Source organism: Manis pentadactyla, chromosome 1 (assembly GCF_030020395.1).
Source record: "Manis pentadactyla isolate mManPen7 chromosome 1, mManPen7.hap1, whole genome shotgun sequence".
NCBI classification, from domain to species: domain Eukaryota; kingdom Metazoa; phylum Chordata; class Mammalia; order Pholidota; family Manidae; genus Manis; species Manis pentadactyla.
Window position 1 is genome coordinate 156,208,377 of NC_080019.1, and position 14,125 is coordinate 156,222,501.

At 41.3% G+C, this 14,125-nt stretch overlaps 1 protein-coding gene across 2 annotated transcripts; it reads right to left on the minus strand.

Moving 5' to 3' along the window:
• Positions 1-378: 378 nt before the first annotated feature.
• Positions 379-13,051, minus strand: CPOX (coproporphyrinogen oxidase). Of its 2 annotated transcripts, XM_036916552.2 has the most exons (7): positions 12,421-13,048; positions 10,535-10,678; positions 10,163-10,273; positions 8,839-8,980; positions 6,639-6,857; positions 3,030-3,134; positions 379-1,195 (listed from the first exon to the last, which is right to left on the minus strand). In XM_036916552.2, exons 1-7 carry the CDS (start codon positions 12,938-12,940, stop codon positions 1,108-1,110), a joined length of 1,329 nt encoding a protein of 442 aa, XP_036772447.2. In that variant the 5' UTR covers positions 12,941-13,048; the 3' UTR covers positions 379-1,107. The 2 variants fall into 2 exon arrangements, with proteins under 2 accessions (XP_036772447.2, XP_036772448.2); XM_036916553.2 differs by lacking the exon at positions 10,163-10,273 and having other exon boundaries at positions 12,421-13,051.
• Between the last annotated feature and the right edge of the window lie 1,074 nt (positions 13,052-14,125).

The window sequence follows — 14,125 nt, forward strand, 5'->3', positions numbered from 1 at the left end:
TGTATCATGCATAAATCACATTCATATTATTATACAAACAAAAAGGCCACGTTAAGAATTCTGTTGCGATCTTTCTCTTAAGGCAGAGGTACAGAATTTCTAATTTAAAAAGGACAATTTCAATTTGTCAATCTTACAAAGGAATATAGTTATAAAATGCCTACATGCTTTTCACACTAGTTATTCCTGCTTTAATTTACCAAACGAGAAACATTTCCTAAATTCACAGCCTCTAGGATTGTTCTTAGTCTAAACTTCCATATAGAAATGTCTGAAATAGAAAATTTTAAATCCGAAAAGCCAAGGTTATAAGCTTTCACATTCAAAAGTGGAGAGAATCCCAACATTAACGAAGTATAGCTCTATTAAAATGAAAAGTACAACTTAGATATCCTTTATTTAAGTTTAACAGTGATGTCACTTTAGAGTTAACAATTACAGGTAATCATTGAATTGTAACACATGCAGAGATTAAAAGAATTTCAAGTGTTCCTAAATAACTACCATTATAAAAATGACAATTTTCCAATATTATGATCTCTAAATGAAGATGAAGATGAGGATAAAAAAAATGCAGTTATGACAAACTAAAACATTTATTTCCATTTCTCTGCTTTCTAAAATTATTAGTAAGTCTCAGCCCCAATTAAGTAATGAAAATAAAATTTATCCCAAGATACATTTTTGTGGCGAACAAAAACTTTAAAAAACAGATGAAATGAAAATAACATAATAGATTTCCTGATAACATTTAGATTCCTTTAAGCCAATTCTTGGAAACTCAATGTCGTATTTTGTAAACTAGTGATATAAATTGGTTCTAAAAGTACGAATGAGTTTTTTATCAACCAGTTGACTCTGATTAGCTGCCATTTCATCACCTGTCACTGATACCTGTCACCCATCACCAACAGCATCCAACAGAAACTTGTGTTCCAACTTAAAACGCATTATGCCACCGGCCAAGGAGGCCAACCACAGAGTGGAGAAGACTAGAGCTCTAAGACACAGGTAACTAACTGCCACACAGTGGCAATGGTGCCGGCCAGTGGAATGCGGGCACACCTTCCCTGTCCCCCAAGCACCAGGAAGGCTGGGCTGCCTGCATCAATGTACCCAGTCCCTTGGATGACGGAGAACTTCCAGAATCTCAGCTTCTTTGGAGTTCTCTGGAGGTGAATGCATGTACTCCCATCTATACAGGCCCAAAACAGAAGCAAAAATATATAATGAAAATTATAATGATACATACTTCTTTACTTAAGATGAATGAATAATAAAAATCTGAAAGAGTAAAATCTACCTCTTTGTCTTCACTGTGCCTTTTACCAGCTAAGCTTTTAAAAAATATTTGCTGCTAATGAAATAAGGTTTCTTAATAATTCCTGGCATACTTTGGCTAATATTAAGATCATAGAGTCAAAACTTTAACTTTGAACTATACTTTTACTTTAAACTATACTTGTACTATAAACCAGGATTTTAAAATATATAGAACATGTCAGATGACCCACCGGCAAACTTTTTTAGCTTATATTTATGCATTTACTTTAGTGTGCTACTTCCTGTTTATGACAATAGTACTGGTTTGTTTTTTAAATAAAGTCTCTCTCAGAAACAAAAGTATAAAATTTAAGTAAATAATACCTTGGATAATACACAAATATGGTTAAAATGGTTAAGCAGTAGTATGTAGTCTGGCAAACACAGATTTAGACCAGGGGTGGGCAAATATTTCCTGTGCAAGGCCATGTAATAAATACTTTGGGGTTTGTGGTGCCACATACAGTCTCTTGCATATTCTTTTTTTGTTTTTAATAATCCTTTAAAAATGTAAAATCCATTCTTACCTCAAGGGCTGTACAAAAACACATGACAGGTGGACTTGGATTTGTCCATCAGCCCTGCATCTGCAGACCCCTGGTGTAGACTATAAGAAGCTGAAAGTGACCTGTTGTGTCAATGCTATTCAAATGAGCAAGGGACTCACTTATGATCCATCCACATCTGCAGCCTGGAATGTGCATTATGGTTAGGGGCAAGCAGCAATCAGTCAAATGACTGGAGGCCTTAACAATTCACCTCGACTTTTCATTCCTATCTCACCTCTATGGTGGCACGGACACCTGACGTGATGTGCGTGAACCAAGGACAGGAGATCCCAAGAACAACAGTTAAACAAGGACAGAGCCAATGCCATTCTATTCTAAAGGCAGTGATAACCATAGAGGGTACTGATCTCACAAGGCTAGATCTGGATAGCAAACTGATGCAAGCAGACCTTCAATGCCATCCACTGTTCATTCTTATTTGGACATTTAAACTACTGGAGAAAAGAAGACTCAAGCTCTTGAAAAACAAGCCATAGTAATTTTTCTTTTCTTCTCTTTTCTTTTTTTGATCTTCTCTATTTCAGTCTGGACATACATCATTGTCACTTCCTTACAGCCAAAATAGTCAATTATAGATCTTTATTAACCTAATAGCACCAACAGAGTTATATCTGTCTTTAAATTCCCCCAAACAGATTCAATTAGCCTTTATGGAAGCTCACCACAGCAGTACAGAAAGCACAGAGGGAAAGCTGAGCACCTGAGATGATCCCTCATACTTTCAAAAAAGACTTTTCCCTGCAAGTGCAATAATTTCTAATAAAATTATAAGTTTAAAAAGCTGGTATGTTCAAATAACTTTGCTTTGCCCATAGCTTTTCGCTTTTCCTAGAAAATTACCAGGTAGGGAAGGTCCACCTGGCTCCTATGTGCCATCACCCACCGTATCTTTTCCTGTTCTCATCACTCCGTCTACCTTTCCCTGTTCTCATACACAAAGCTCTATCATTCATCCCGCCACTCCATAAAAAAACATTTTGATTTTCCTTAATTATTTGACTGTGATTTTCTTATAAAACCAGCAAAGTCAAAACCAATTAAGTCTTTAGGTAAGGCATTTGCAGTGTTAATATTCCTGTTTTGTAGGGGCTAGGGGATCAGGGTGAGGGAATAATTATGATGATGAGTTATTCTTACCGAGCAGTTAGAGGTAAAGACATCAAGATGCTTTCAATCCTGGATCCTGGAGTGAAGAGGCCAAACTTTGTACCCCGATCGTACAGCAGGTTAAATTCTACATACCTGACATAAAGACATCAAATAATATTAAGGGCCAGCTGAATAAAATCTTTAAGATTAATCTATAACAAATACTTAAGTGGGGGCTTCTTCCTGCCTAGCCTCCAGTTCAGCTAGATATGGCAAAGGGAACACCAGTCTACAGTCGGCTGAGTCTTCTCCATCTGGACAGGCATAAATAAAAGGGTATTCTATCCAAAAAACAATAGGATAGAGATTCGGCCCTGACACAGAGTAATTATTAAACAAGGTTATGTTTTCCAATAAATAAGCAGAATGTACACAAAGCTGATCACTTTAAGGCACAAAAAACAATTAAGAAAAAGAAACAGCACCCTTTATCAGGATAGGACAGCTCTTTACAGTCCCACCCACCACAGTCTGAGATGTTTCAGAGTCGAAAACTTCATGTCATTGCCTGTAACTTACACCCACTAAAACAGTGTAAAAATTTAGTAATTGAAAGGCCAAATGAAGCTAACAGCAATCTATTAAGAATTACTAGTATATTCTATATATTCCCTTTTCTTAAAGAAATTAATAACCTTAATAAGTAGTCATATACTTCAGTCTTCCTAAACATTTATTGCACATTATTACAATAAAAGGTAGTGGTTAAGTTGCAGTGCTCAATTTTCTTTTAGCAAAATATTCCTTAGCATATTAGTTTTTCATTATATTGGTTCAGTATATTAAGTTTTCATTAATTGTTCACAGAATCAGATCTAAACTCTATCTAGCTTTTAAAATCCTGTGATTGCCTATAATGGGATCTTTTGTAAAAGAGTTTCTTCTCCCCAATTTCAAAAAGATAGTTTCTACTACCCAGAAGAATTATAATGACCCATAAATCTAAAAATTTAATTAACTGTCCTCCTCTCAGATCATTCCTCAACTCATTCAGAAAGTACTCCTTTGGTCTCCCTTCCCTGAGATATTCTCGTTCATCCACTGTCTTTAATCACACCTCAAAGGAAGGGTTCTTTAGAATCCCACACCACTTCAGTTTTTAGAAAGCATCCTTCTGTGTGGAAACTTGCCAAAGGCCCTAAGAAAATATAAATAAATTTTATCTATGGATCCCTTTCTAGTCCTCACCATTTATTTATCACTGAGGAATTTTGTGCACAAATAATTGTTCAATACTTTCTTATGCCTGTTTCAAAAGATAACAAGGGAAACGTCTTGATTTCTTTCTCACTACAAAACCATAGAAAAGAACTTCAGTCTCTCAGTCACCTTGTTACCAATGTTACCCTTCTGAAACATGACATTTAGGGAATGGCTGTTGATTTTCTAGTTTGTATTGATGTCCTTTTCAACGACCCTTGTAAGAAGGTCCCTAAATGAGCTTTCTGTAGGATCCCTGTGCTGCTTTCCTTTTTTCAGTGAACAGTGTCCCTTTACCTACATTAGCCTCTCTTATTTCCACCAGGTTTTGCTTAAATCTAATCTTCCTGATTCTTTCCATACATTTATCTGCTCTGAGGAACCTGTAAACTATGAACCTTAATCATTCCCTTCAACTTAACTGATGCCTAAATTTTATCCTGCTTCTCTTTCCCAAAATCCAATAAACCAGCATTTAAGATCTTTAGTTTCTTTTCTTCTATGAAAAAGAAGATGATAAGATTGAAGCTCAAGGTCTTGGGAGAGAAGAGTAGTAACACTGTGCAAGACATGAGATGAAATCGTCAAATGAAACATTGCACTGTCTAAAGGGAAGCAGCCTGACCACTGCACGGCAATCTCCTACCTGGAGTGGGACAACGTGGGGACAAGCAACCTGTGAAGAATACAAGCAGGTAATGACTGCAGTGTAAGACTGGGAAGACAGTGCTGATAACCACAGCAAAGAGCTGGGGTTATCATAAGCCCCAGAGTTTATTGCCATCTTAAAGCCCAGAGATAAGGGTGGTAGGAGGAGGTTCTCTGAAGAACAGTCACACAGTACACCACAAAAGATTAATCTAACACCCCACACTTCTAACTCAAATAACAGCTGACGTGCAATGACATACACAAACAGAACTTTCAAAATGTCATCATTAAATGGAAACACACACACACACACACACACATACACACACACACAACATCATTCCTATGTCTAAGTTTCAAAGGCTTCACTTCATTAGCATTTAAAAAACCTGCTAGCTTTGCATATGAAATCTTAGGCAAAACTAGGACATTGTACTTTCCATAGAGTCTTAAATTATCTTCTTTTGTCTGTCAGGTAGTTTATTTTTGTAGGTCCATGTTATGCTCACCTTTGCAGCCAACATAGTGCCTGGCCATGGGGGGGCACATGATAAATGTCAAGTGAAAGGAAGGAAGGAGTGTTAAAGGACTATTTGAGAAATCATGGGAACAAAAACAAAAAAGAAAGAAGCATGCACCAAAACAGCTGAATTGTTCAGGAAATTTCTAACAGTGAAACTTAATCTACTCCCATTTTCCCAAGTTTATAAATGGGGACCAGACAGCCCAGGCGTCATAAGAAAGGATAACACAAACATTTATCTTTAAACTCGGAACATCAGCGAGGCTGACTTTTTCCAGGCACCACTCTTACCTACTTATGTACCCAAAGCTTCATATGCCTGAGACAGTTAACATAAATGAGAAAATGCATGGCCTAGTAGTACACATGTGATTAACATGGCAAATGAAGCAAGCCAGCAGTGGATAATTTGCAGCTGATTCACAAGGACCTCCTGGCTGAAGATGACCTCACATTGGCTGCCCCACTGAGCTCACCAAGCTCAACACACAGAACAGCGTGACTAAGGTGAGTATCATGGAAATAAACACAATCCTGCTTCAACTACTTAACTTCCTTCATGTGTGGGAAAGATGGCAAGTTTTGAAGTCATGATGTCCTGGTTCTATACCTGGAATCTTTCATTTACCAGCTGTGTGATCTTGAGCGCGGGACTTAACCTTTCTGAGAATAAGTTTTACCACCTGTAAAATGATGGTAATTACACCAATCTCACAGGTTTGTAGAGAAGATTTAGATACTAACTGCCCAACATATTGACTGACACATAAAGACTTCATAATTAGTAAATATAAAATGTAAATAATTTCTGAAATGACTATTTCCATTATAGTGACATCCATGAAACCTTAAAGATGCATGAAAAAAGGTGTGATTCCAAATTTACAGGGCAGCAAAACATTAAATGATGCTTATATCTTGGTGTGAGGTTGGAGGGTGTTGCTGGAAGACTAAAGGAAATCAGCAGAATTGAATTCAGCACTACTTACTACATGCCTACCACAAGTTGCTAATGTATAAACAAATGCTCTTTTTATACTACTATTTTACACAACTTTTTCTTAATTTGTTTAGTATTCATCTGGTTACGAAAAGAAATGAGGGTATTAACACAACTCTGACAAAGTATCTGCCCAAGACAGCACAAGGCCCACCGTCACTCCGGCCACCATGCCTCCCCCCAGTAATGCAACGGGACAGTTTGTTATCCACAGCCCACTCACCGTCCTCTCCGGAGCTGCTGCCACAGCTTCTCCTGCGGGGTGAACGAATCGTCACAGTGCTTTTGCACAAGGGGGATATAGGAGGGAACCACAGCCTGGGCACAGCTCTGCACAAAACGAAACACCTCCTCCTTGGATGGAGAGTCAAGGTCATCAAAAAAGATACCCCCAATGCCCCGCCGCTCCCCACGATGGGCTATAAAAAAGTAATCGTCACACCTGGAAAACACAGCAAGGCTGAGTCAGGGCCAAAGGGAAGAAAAGGGAGACATGAGCATTTCAGCTTAGAGTGCTAGCTACCCTTGACTCGTGTCAGCACGGTGTCCTTGCCTTTTGTCCCAGTATGAAAATGAAACTAGGGCTTTGAGCAGCTTTCCTGCGGCTCGCACTGGTGGAGAAGGTGCATATGCTTTTATCTGCAAAGCAAGTAGGCAGCTGGCTAAAGTACGGTAAGAAGCCCATGTGTATCTAAAGGATAGGGAACTCTGAAACCCAGGGATGAGAAAGAGCCCCGCACTGAGTGTAGGTCCTAAGCAAGTGCTGCTGCTCTCAGTAGCAGTGGTGCTTCTGCAGGAGGCAGGACAGGAATCCACCCCAGCGCCCCAGCTGGGACTGTGCCTGGGTGCCAGCCCCTGAGCTCTCAGGTCAGTTCCTATTCGCAAAGGACGGTATGGTATATGATCTCCAAGGTCTCTTTCCCAACACAACGGTGGCTCTATAGCATGCAGGACTGAAGGGAGGGCTGGAGGGAGGAAACGTGCAGACAACAAAGCCTTCGGACTTACTACAAGTCAGCCTTGCAAGCCAACACGTGACATGAAACGACCACTGTTCTTGAGTCTTTCCCCTGTGCCCACTAGAGCAGGTCTCCTAAGAATTCATTTCCTACATGCTAAATGTATGGAGCAGTTCACACTGTGGAAATAGGTGTTTTGATGATCTCTATAAAAATAAGGGTCTCTAAATGGAAAGATCTGTATTAAAAACTAAAGCTAGTGAAAAGGTTGTATTAAAAACAGCTGTAAGAGCTTGAACCAAAAAAAAAGGACAGGAGCCACAAATCCCTAGAAGCGAGGCACTGTCACAATTGGCCTCGATCGTGACTCCTTGGCTTCCCTTTACCTGTACATTACTAACACAGAGGACATCCTGAGTTGTGGAGTCAGCATTACCCAAACCACATTATTTCAAAATCTCTCTTCACAAAATTATGGAATTAAGAAGTTTCCTGAATACATACGCTATTTTTTAACTAGGTATCTTTTTAGTTCATCTAATTAATTCGTCTAGCATCCTAAATATTTTATTAACTAATATTACTCAGATAAAGTCATCTCAGCAACAGCAATAAGAAAAAAAACAAACAAGGGAATGTCTACCCCACCCGCCTTCCTCCTGGAAGGATGCTGATTCATGGGAGGAAAAAGCCCCTTCATCTTACATCCACTCGTCTCTGGCTGTACAGCTTTCAGTGGTGATGCCAAATCCAAAGAATATTCAAGTGCCTTATTTTTCTGAGGATTTCAAAGTTGAACTCCATGTTCTTACATAAATACCACCACAATTCCACAATTATATCTAAAAGCAAAGCAAACAAGAACAAAAGACCTAAAAATGCCAAATCCTTTCTGTTCTTCCTTTTTCAAGAATGCCAATCCACTCTAAAAGTCTCAAGTACTTTAGTCTTACTCCAAACACCTTCTGCCTGGACTCCGTTTCCCACCTACCAAAAATCCTGGGTGTCCTCACAGCTCACTTTTCTTTCTCATTAGTGTCATTAACAAAGTTTCCAATTCCACTCTTCTCCTCGTCCAACTGGTGCGTTTGCATCTCCCTCTGAGGGTTCCTATGTCCCAGCACATCGCATAGCAACAATGAGACTGGAATGAGAATCTACTATCCCACCCTAGGATTAAAAAGCCTCTGGTTCTCAGGCACAGATCACCTGAACATTCTAAGCCATGTCGTGGAATCAAAAAAGGTGCTGCTACCCAGTATTAATTACAGACACTCAAATATTCCTCAGTAAGTAACTTCTTAAAACCACTCAAACCTGGTATCCCACTTCTGGTGGGCAAAGAAAACACTTCAACCTTCATTAGCTGAAAAGGGAGTTTAGTGCCACAGTAGTTGCCTTCAGGGTCTACAGGAGGAATGGAATATACTTTAGGGGCCATGAAAGTTCAATACCTTTACTTACCATTTTTTAAATTTGGGGTAGAGATCTGGACCATGTTGATCACAAGCCTCCTTGAGAGTTCTGTGAAAATGGACCGCATCCTCCTGGTTCAAGTAAGTTGGAGTGAGATCACAGCCACCACCAAACCACCAATGCTTGTCACCTGCCAAATCAAGACGTGGGATTCCGACGCGAGCTTTGGGCTTTGAGATGCAGCACACGACTCACTGTACTAGCAAAGTTAATTTATCAGCTTAGTTTGTTACGCATGAAATGGGTGACAATCAAAACACTGAGTTTAGCTCTGAATGGCCAATAAAGCCTAGGCAGGAAAAAAGATATAAAAGCAGAAAGAGAAGGATGTAGGAAATTGAAAAATAAGAGAATAGAACTAGGAAGGGAAATGACATGCCTGGCAGTAAAGGACCAAACACCACACAGGTGGGCCAGGCAGTGGATACAAACTCTGGCATATTATAATCACATGAGTTTAAATTGCTTCTGCTGTGGCACAATTTAAAGGACACAAGCCAATCTCTGGTCCAGACACGTACAGTTTATAAAAACTCCCCAGGAGATTCTGATTACCCCTGTATTAAGAAGCATTGCCACCCCTTCTTCTTTCCCCCAAGAAGTGTGAAAAGACTTGCTGAGGGAAACAACTTATCATATGAGAATAACTATTTCATGTGCTTACTCAGGCTGATAGGTTGTCAGTACCAGTTACCAACTTCTTTAAACTTTATAGGGTGGAATTCAACTAAATGGCTTCAAAATGAACTTAAATGCATTGACTTTAAATGCCATGACCCGCAGAGACACCAACAGGGGTAGCATGACATTGCACAGGTGCTCTGACGGGGTAACAGTTGGCCCAGCTCATGAGACACAAAAGCTGAAACTATGTATGTATAAGGAGGCATAATCAACTATACCCCATCTAAAACCCACTGGTAACACACTGGTGACTAATACAGCCATGCATGTGATAGATATTTTCCAAAACAAGTTCTCAATTTCAATTTAACATTGCACATAGGTTTTCTTTGGATGTAATAAGTTTGTATTTGAAAAAAAACCCTCAAGTGCACCCTGAAGGTCAGATTCATTAAACATTCCTCTGCATTGGTGAAACTACAGGGAAGTGAGAGTCCTGACAAGACACTGGCATTTCTCCTGTCCAGTGCATAGTCTATCGTATCTGCCCAGTGATAAGCCTTCTTACACCCCCTGAAAACCTAGTAAAGGTTTATACAGTCTTTCTCACTTTTAGATGTCATGCCCACCAGCCTGTTTTAAAACACACATTTTGCACAGTACTTTGCACAGCTCCAGAGATGCTTACCATCAGCTTCTTCTACTTCAAAGTATCTGTAGTTGAAATGGATAGTAGGAGCATGAGGATTTTTGGGGTGGATAACAGAACTCACACCCATAGCAGAAAAGGGCAATTTACCTGCAGAGTGAGACAATGAGCAGCAGTCAATCACTTGGCTTGATACAAATGAATTCCGACATGGTTTCTGAGTCAATTTTCAAAAGCTGCTTTTAATAATTTGCCTCATAAAATGTAAGTTTTGGAAAGTAATTGTCAACATGTTTGGCATATGCACTCAATGGCCTTTTACAGAACAAGTATTTGTTTTACAAATAAAACATGTTGGCGAAAAAAAGGTTTGCAGAGACTATTAAAAGTTGCTGAGATTATCTGACTTACCATCTTTAGTCTTCAGAATTTTCCCCCTGCTTCTCATTTGTTTTGCTGCTTCCTCAGAAAGATTTCCATGGACAACAGAAATGCTCACCCCAGCCTTTTCAAAAACATGACCGTCTTGAAGTACACAGCTGATACCACCACCGCCTATTTAAAGAAATATACAACAAGACGAGAATAAAGGTATATGCAAAATTGAAAACAACCCTTGCATGAACATGGTAGGTTTAGAGTTATTTCCTCCTCTATTTTCCAAATCTTCTGTAAGGACAGAATATAATTTTATTTTTTATTAAAGTATCATTGACATGGCAGTATATAATTTTTAAGGACAGTAAAATTAGACAACTAACTTAGCTCTATGACATTAGCTACAGATAGTGGGCACATATATATTTCCCGACATCACTAACCTGAGTATTTCTTCTACATCTAAAATAAATCACCAGAATATATTCCCTTCAAATGTTCAGAATGGCATCCAAGGGTTATGATATATGGGGTAAAACTAAGGTTAAGAACAAAATGTGTATGTTTGAAGAGTGTTCTATTATTATGGAATTTAAGAGCTCTATTTTGTTTGAATTGTTTTTTCTCAGTATGCTGTTTGCCTTATAACTTTGCTTACAGGCAATTCAAAAAACAGTAGATATTCGAACTCTTAAGGAAACCTTATACTCAGTGACACACACATAACATGTAGGTATCTGAACTTTACTATTTTTTTAAATTCTTGTTTTCTAAGAGTTACCACAAAGGCAATCGTTCCATGAAGGTTCTTTTCTGGCTTATTTTATTTTCAAATTTTTAGAGTTGGGTGGGACATAAGATGATCCAGCATGACTCCTGTATACTTCAATTGAGAAAACTGAGATCCAGGGAGAGAAACCACCTTATCCAAGAACACACAGCAGCTTGTGGCCCAATTTGTCTCTCAGCACTTTCTATGTATCAGACGATATTTTTTAAATACTACACAGATTCTCATTTCATGTAATCCTTACAATACCCTCATATATTATTTCTAATTTCATTTCAGAGATGAAGGAACAGAGGCACAGAGAAAGTTAAGTAACTTCTGAAGGTCACATAGCTATTCAGGTACTTGTGATTGTGTTCTGGCTCAGTGGTGTTCACCTGAAAACATCACAAGATAGAGAACACTATTAAAGCCAGATTTAACTTCACCTAATATAGACGTGGCAATACCACAATCCAAAATCTGCTGACGGAGGCTGCTGGAGTATTACTAGCTAGGAAAAGTCAGACTATTTCAAGTTTATGACCAAGATGTGGGGTTTCACTGTACAGGCAGTAACATGGTCATGAATCTATGACAATAAAAATGGTTTTAATACTAAAGCATTTTGCCATTGGAGAGAAAGATTCTCCTAGCAGGAAATCTGATGGGTGCATTTGTTAGAACTACTTGTAAACATTTTTTTTTGTGCGACTTAGGAAAAAGACACAATGACACCGTCCACTGGAGGAGCCTGGCTGACACAGCCGAAGAGGAGCGAGTTCCTCTTTCCGTCTCCAGAGGAGAAACGGTAAGCGCTTCCAGAGAAGCAATGAAATGTGGGGAAAAATGTGTGGACATTCAAGCTTGCTGGCTAAAATTGTTCACGCCTTCTACGAAAAATGCCATTATAAAATTGCATATTTTGAAATGTCCAGTACTAGGGTGACAGATCTGCGTCCAGATCTGCAAGCACAGGGCTGATGGCCCTTTCTGTGTCAATCTTTCTAACGTCGCCCCTTCTAACCTAGCAGCCGCGCGGTCGTAGGTACCCCTTTCGACCCCCATCCTCTGACTTATTTTCTGCCAGCAAACTAACACCTGACCTCTTTTCCCACCTGCACCTCCCGCTAGGAGCCGACCGCCTCACCTTCCTTCCTCTCCCACCGGTCCACAGAGAAGCGGGCGCCCCCGTCTACCTGTGCCAGCGCCTGGCACACCTGGGCCTGGGTCTCCAGAATCAGCAACTCCATCTTGGTCTTCATGTCGCCCGGCCTCCGCCGCAGTTCGCGCAGGTCCGTCACAGGCATGGCCATGAAGCAGCTGCAGCGGCGGGCCAACGCGTCCTCCTCCTCCGACCTCCCCGGCGAGCGGCTTCGCGCCCCCGAGCTCTTAGGCACCATCCCCGCCCGCTCCACGTGCCCGAAGGCGGCGGCGGCCAGCCCCGCCAGCCCCGCCAGCGCCGCGGTCAGACCGGTCCCCAGCCGGGGGCCACCTCCCTCCGTCGCGCTGTGCCCCAGCCCGCGGCACCGCCCGGCGCCAGCCGTGCCAGGGGGCCGGCAGATGCGTCCGGCCGCGCAGCGCGGGGACCAAGCGCGCAGCTCTCCGCAGCAGCCCCGCGCCGCACGCCAGCAGGAGCCCGCGCTCAGCCTGCCCAGGTGCAAGGCCATGCTCCCGCGCTGTCACTCGGGCAGTGCCAGCGTTCCGCAGACTGGCGCTGAGCCCCCCGGGCTGCCGAGACGGCGCCCAGGTAGGGAGAACTTCTGGCGGAGAAGCTACTACCGGGTCGGCTCGCCGCGGCGGGGCGGAGGCGGGCATGCCGGGAGCTGTAGTCCCGCTCCCGTCGCCGCCTGCAGGGGCGCGACGGGAAGATAACAAATCCGCCGTCTCCAGGAGGGCGGGTCTCGCGGCCCCCAGTGCGGGGCGGGGAGGGTGCTGAAGCGAAGGCAGAGATAAAAGAGGCTTCCTTGTCACGTATTACTAGTCGGCTGTTCAATCAACCTCCCGCAGAAGGCGAAGTGGGGCTGGTCGGAGCAAAAAGATGGCCAGAGACTCTCGCCCCGACTTGTATTTTCAAACAAGGTTGCAAATCTTGGCTCTGTGTCTACAGAAAGCCCCTTCCTCCCTGGTGCTAGTCATCTAGAGCTTCTGGAGCTTGTAGGGATTGGTGAGGTCAGAGCCTGGGAAATGTCTTACCTATGGGTGAGTTTCAAAAGGGAGTCAAAAAGACTCTTAAGAGCTCCTAAGAAAATCTGAGGCAAAGATTTTTCTGGAATCAACTCCATACCACAGTATATTACTAAAATCTCCTATTTTAGAAATAGGAAAAACAAAGTGACTTTTACTAAACCACTTTAAAACTCATGATCTGTTGTGTTTGGATATTCAAGAAATGAGATTTAAAAATACTTACCATCTACAGTTGCCAAATATTTCTCACGTTTAGTGAGAATACTCCTTCCTCACCACCATCCCCCAACACACACACTGTTTAAAAATGAGGGAAGAAGCTAACACAGATTTGATAGACTTTTTTGTTGCCGTAACCCTACCACTGTTCCATGTTGTCTGAACATATAAAAGGTAAGATCGATTATCTTTGGGATGATTTTAATTTCTAGTAGTAGATAATAATATAAGCAACTGGTGTTAGTTTCTACAAGTTTTCTTCTCCGTGGTTAGATGGCAATGATGGGACTTCCATGGCGATCAGTCAAACCTGTTGTTCAAGTCTGGGCATTTTATCCATTCTTAACTGCATCTGGAACACTCACATGGAAAAGTGTGACTGAGTGGGCACGCATGACTCCCTAGCAGATTCAATGTAAGGTAAAGGCCTGGATTGAGACGTCAGT

Bases quoted from the DNA above. Each gene is read 5' to 3' on its own strand.
- CPOX (XM_036916552.2), bottom strand. From the start codon at position 12,940: ATGGCCTTGCACCTGGGCAGGCTGAGCGCGGGCTCCTGCTGGCGTGCG. The intron at 10,679-12,420 runs GTGAGGCGGTCG...TTCTTTAAATAG, and splicing joins CCGGTGGGAGAGGAAGGAAG to GCGGTGGTGGTATCAGCTGT. The intron at 6,858-8,838 runs GTAAGTAAAGGT...TGTGTTTTCCAG, and splicing joins TACCCCAAATTTAAAAAATG to GTGTGACGATTACTTTTTTA.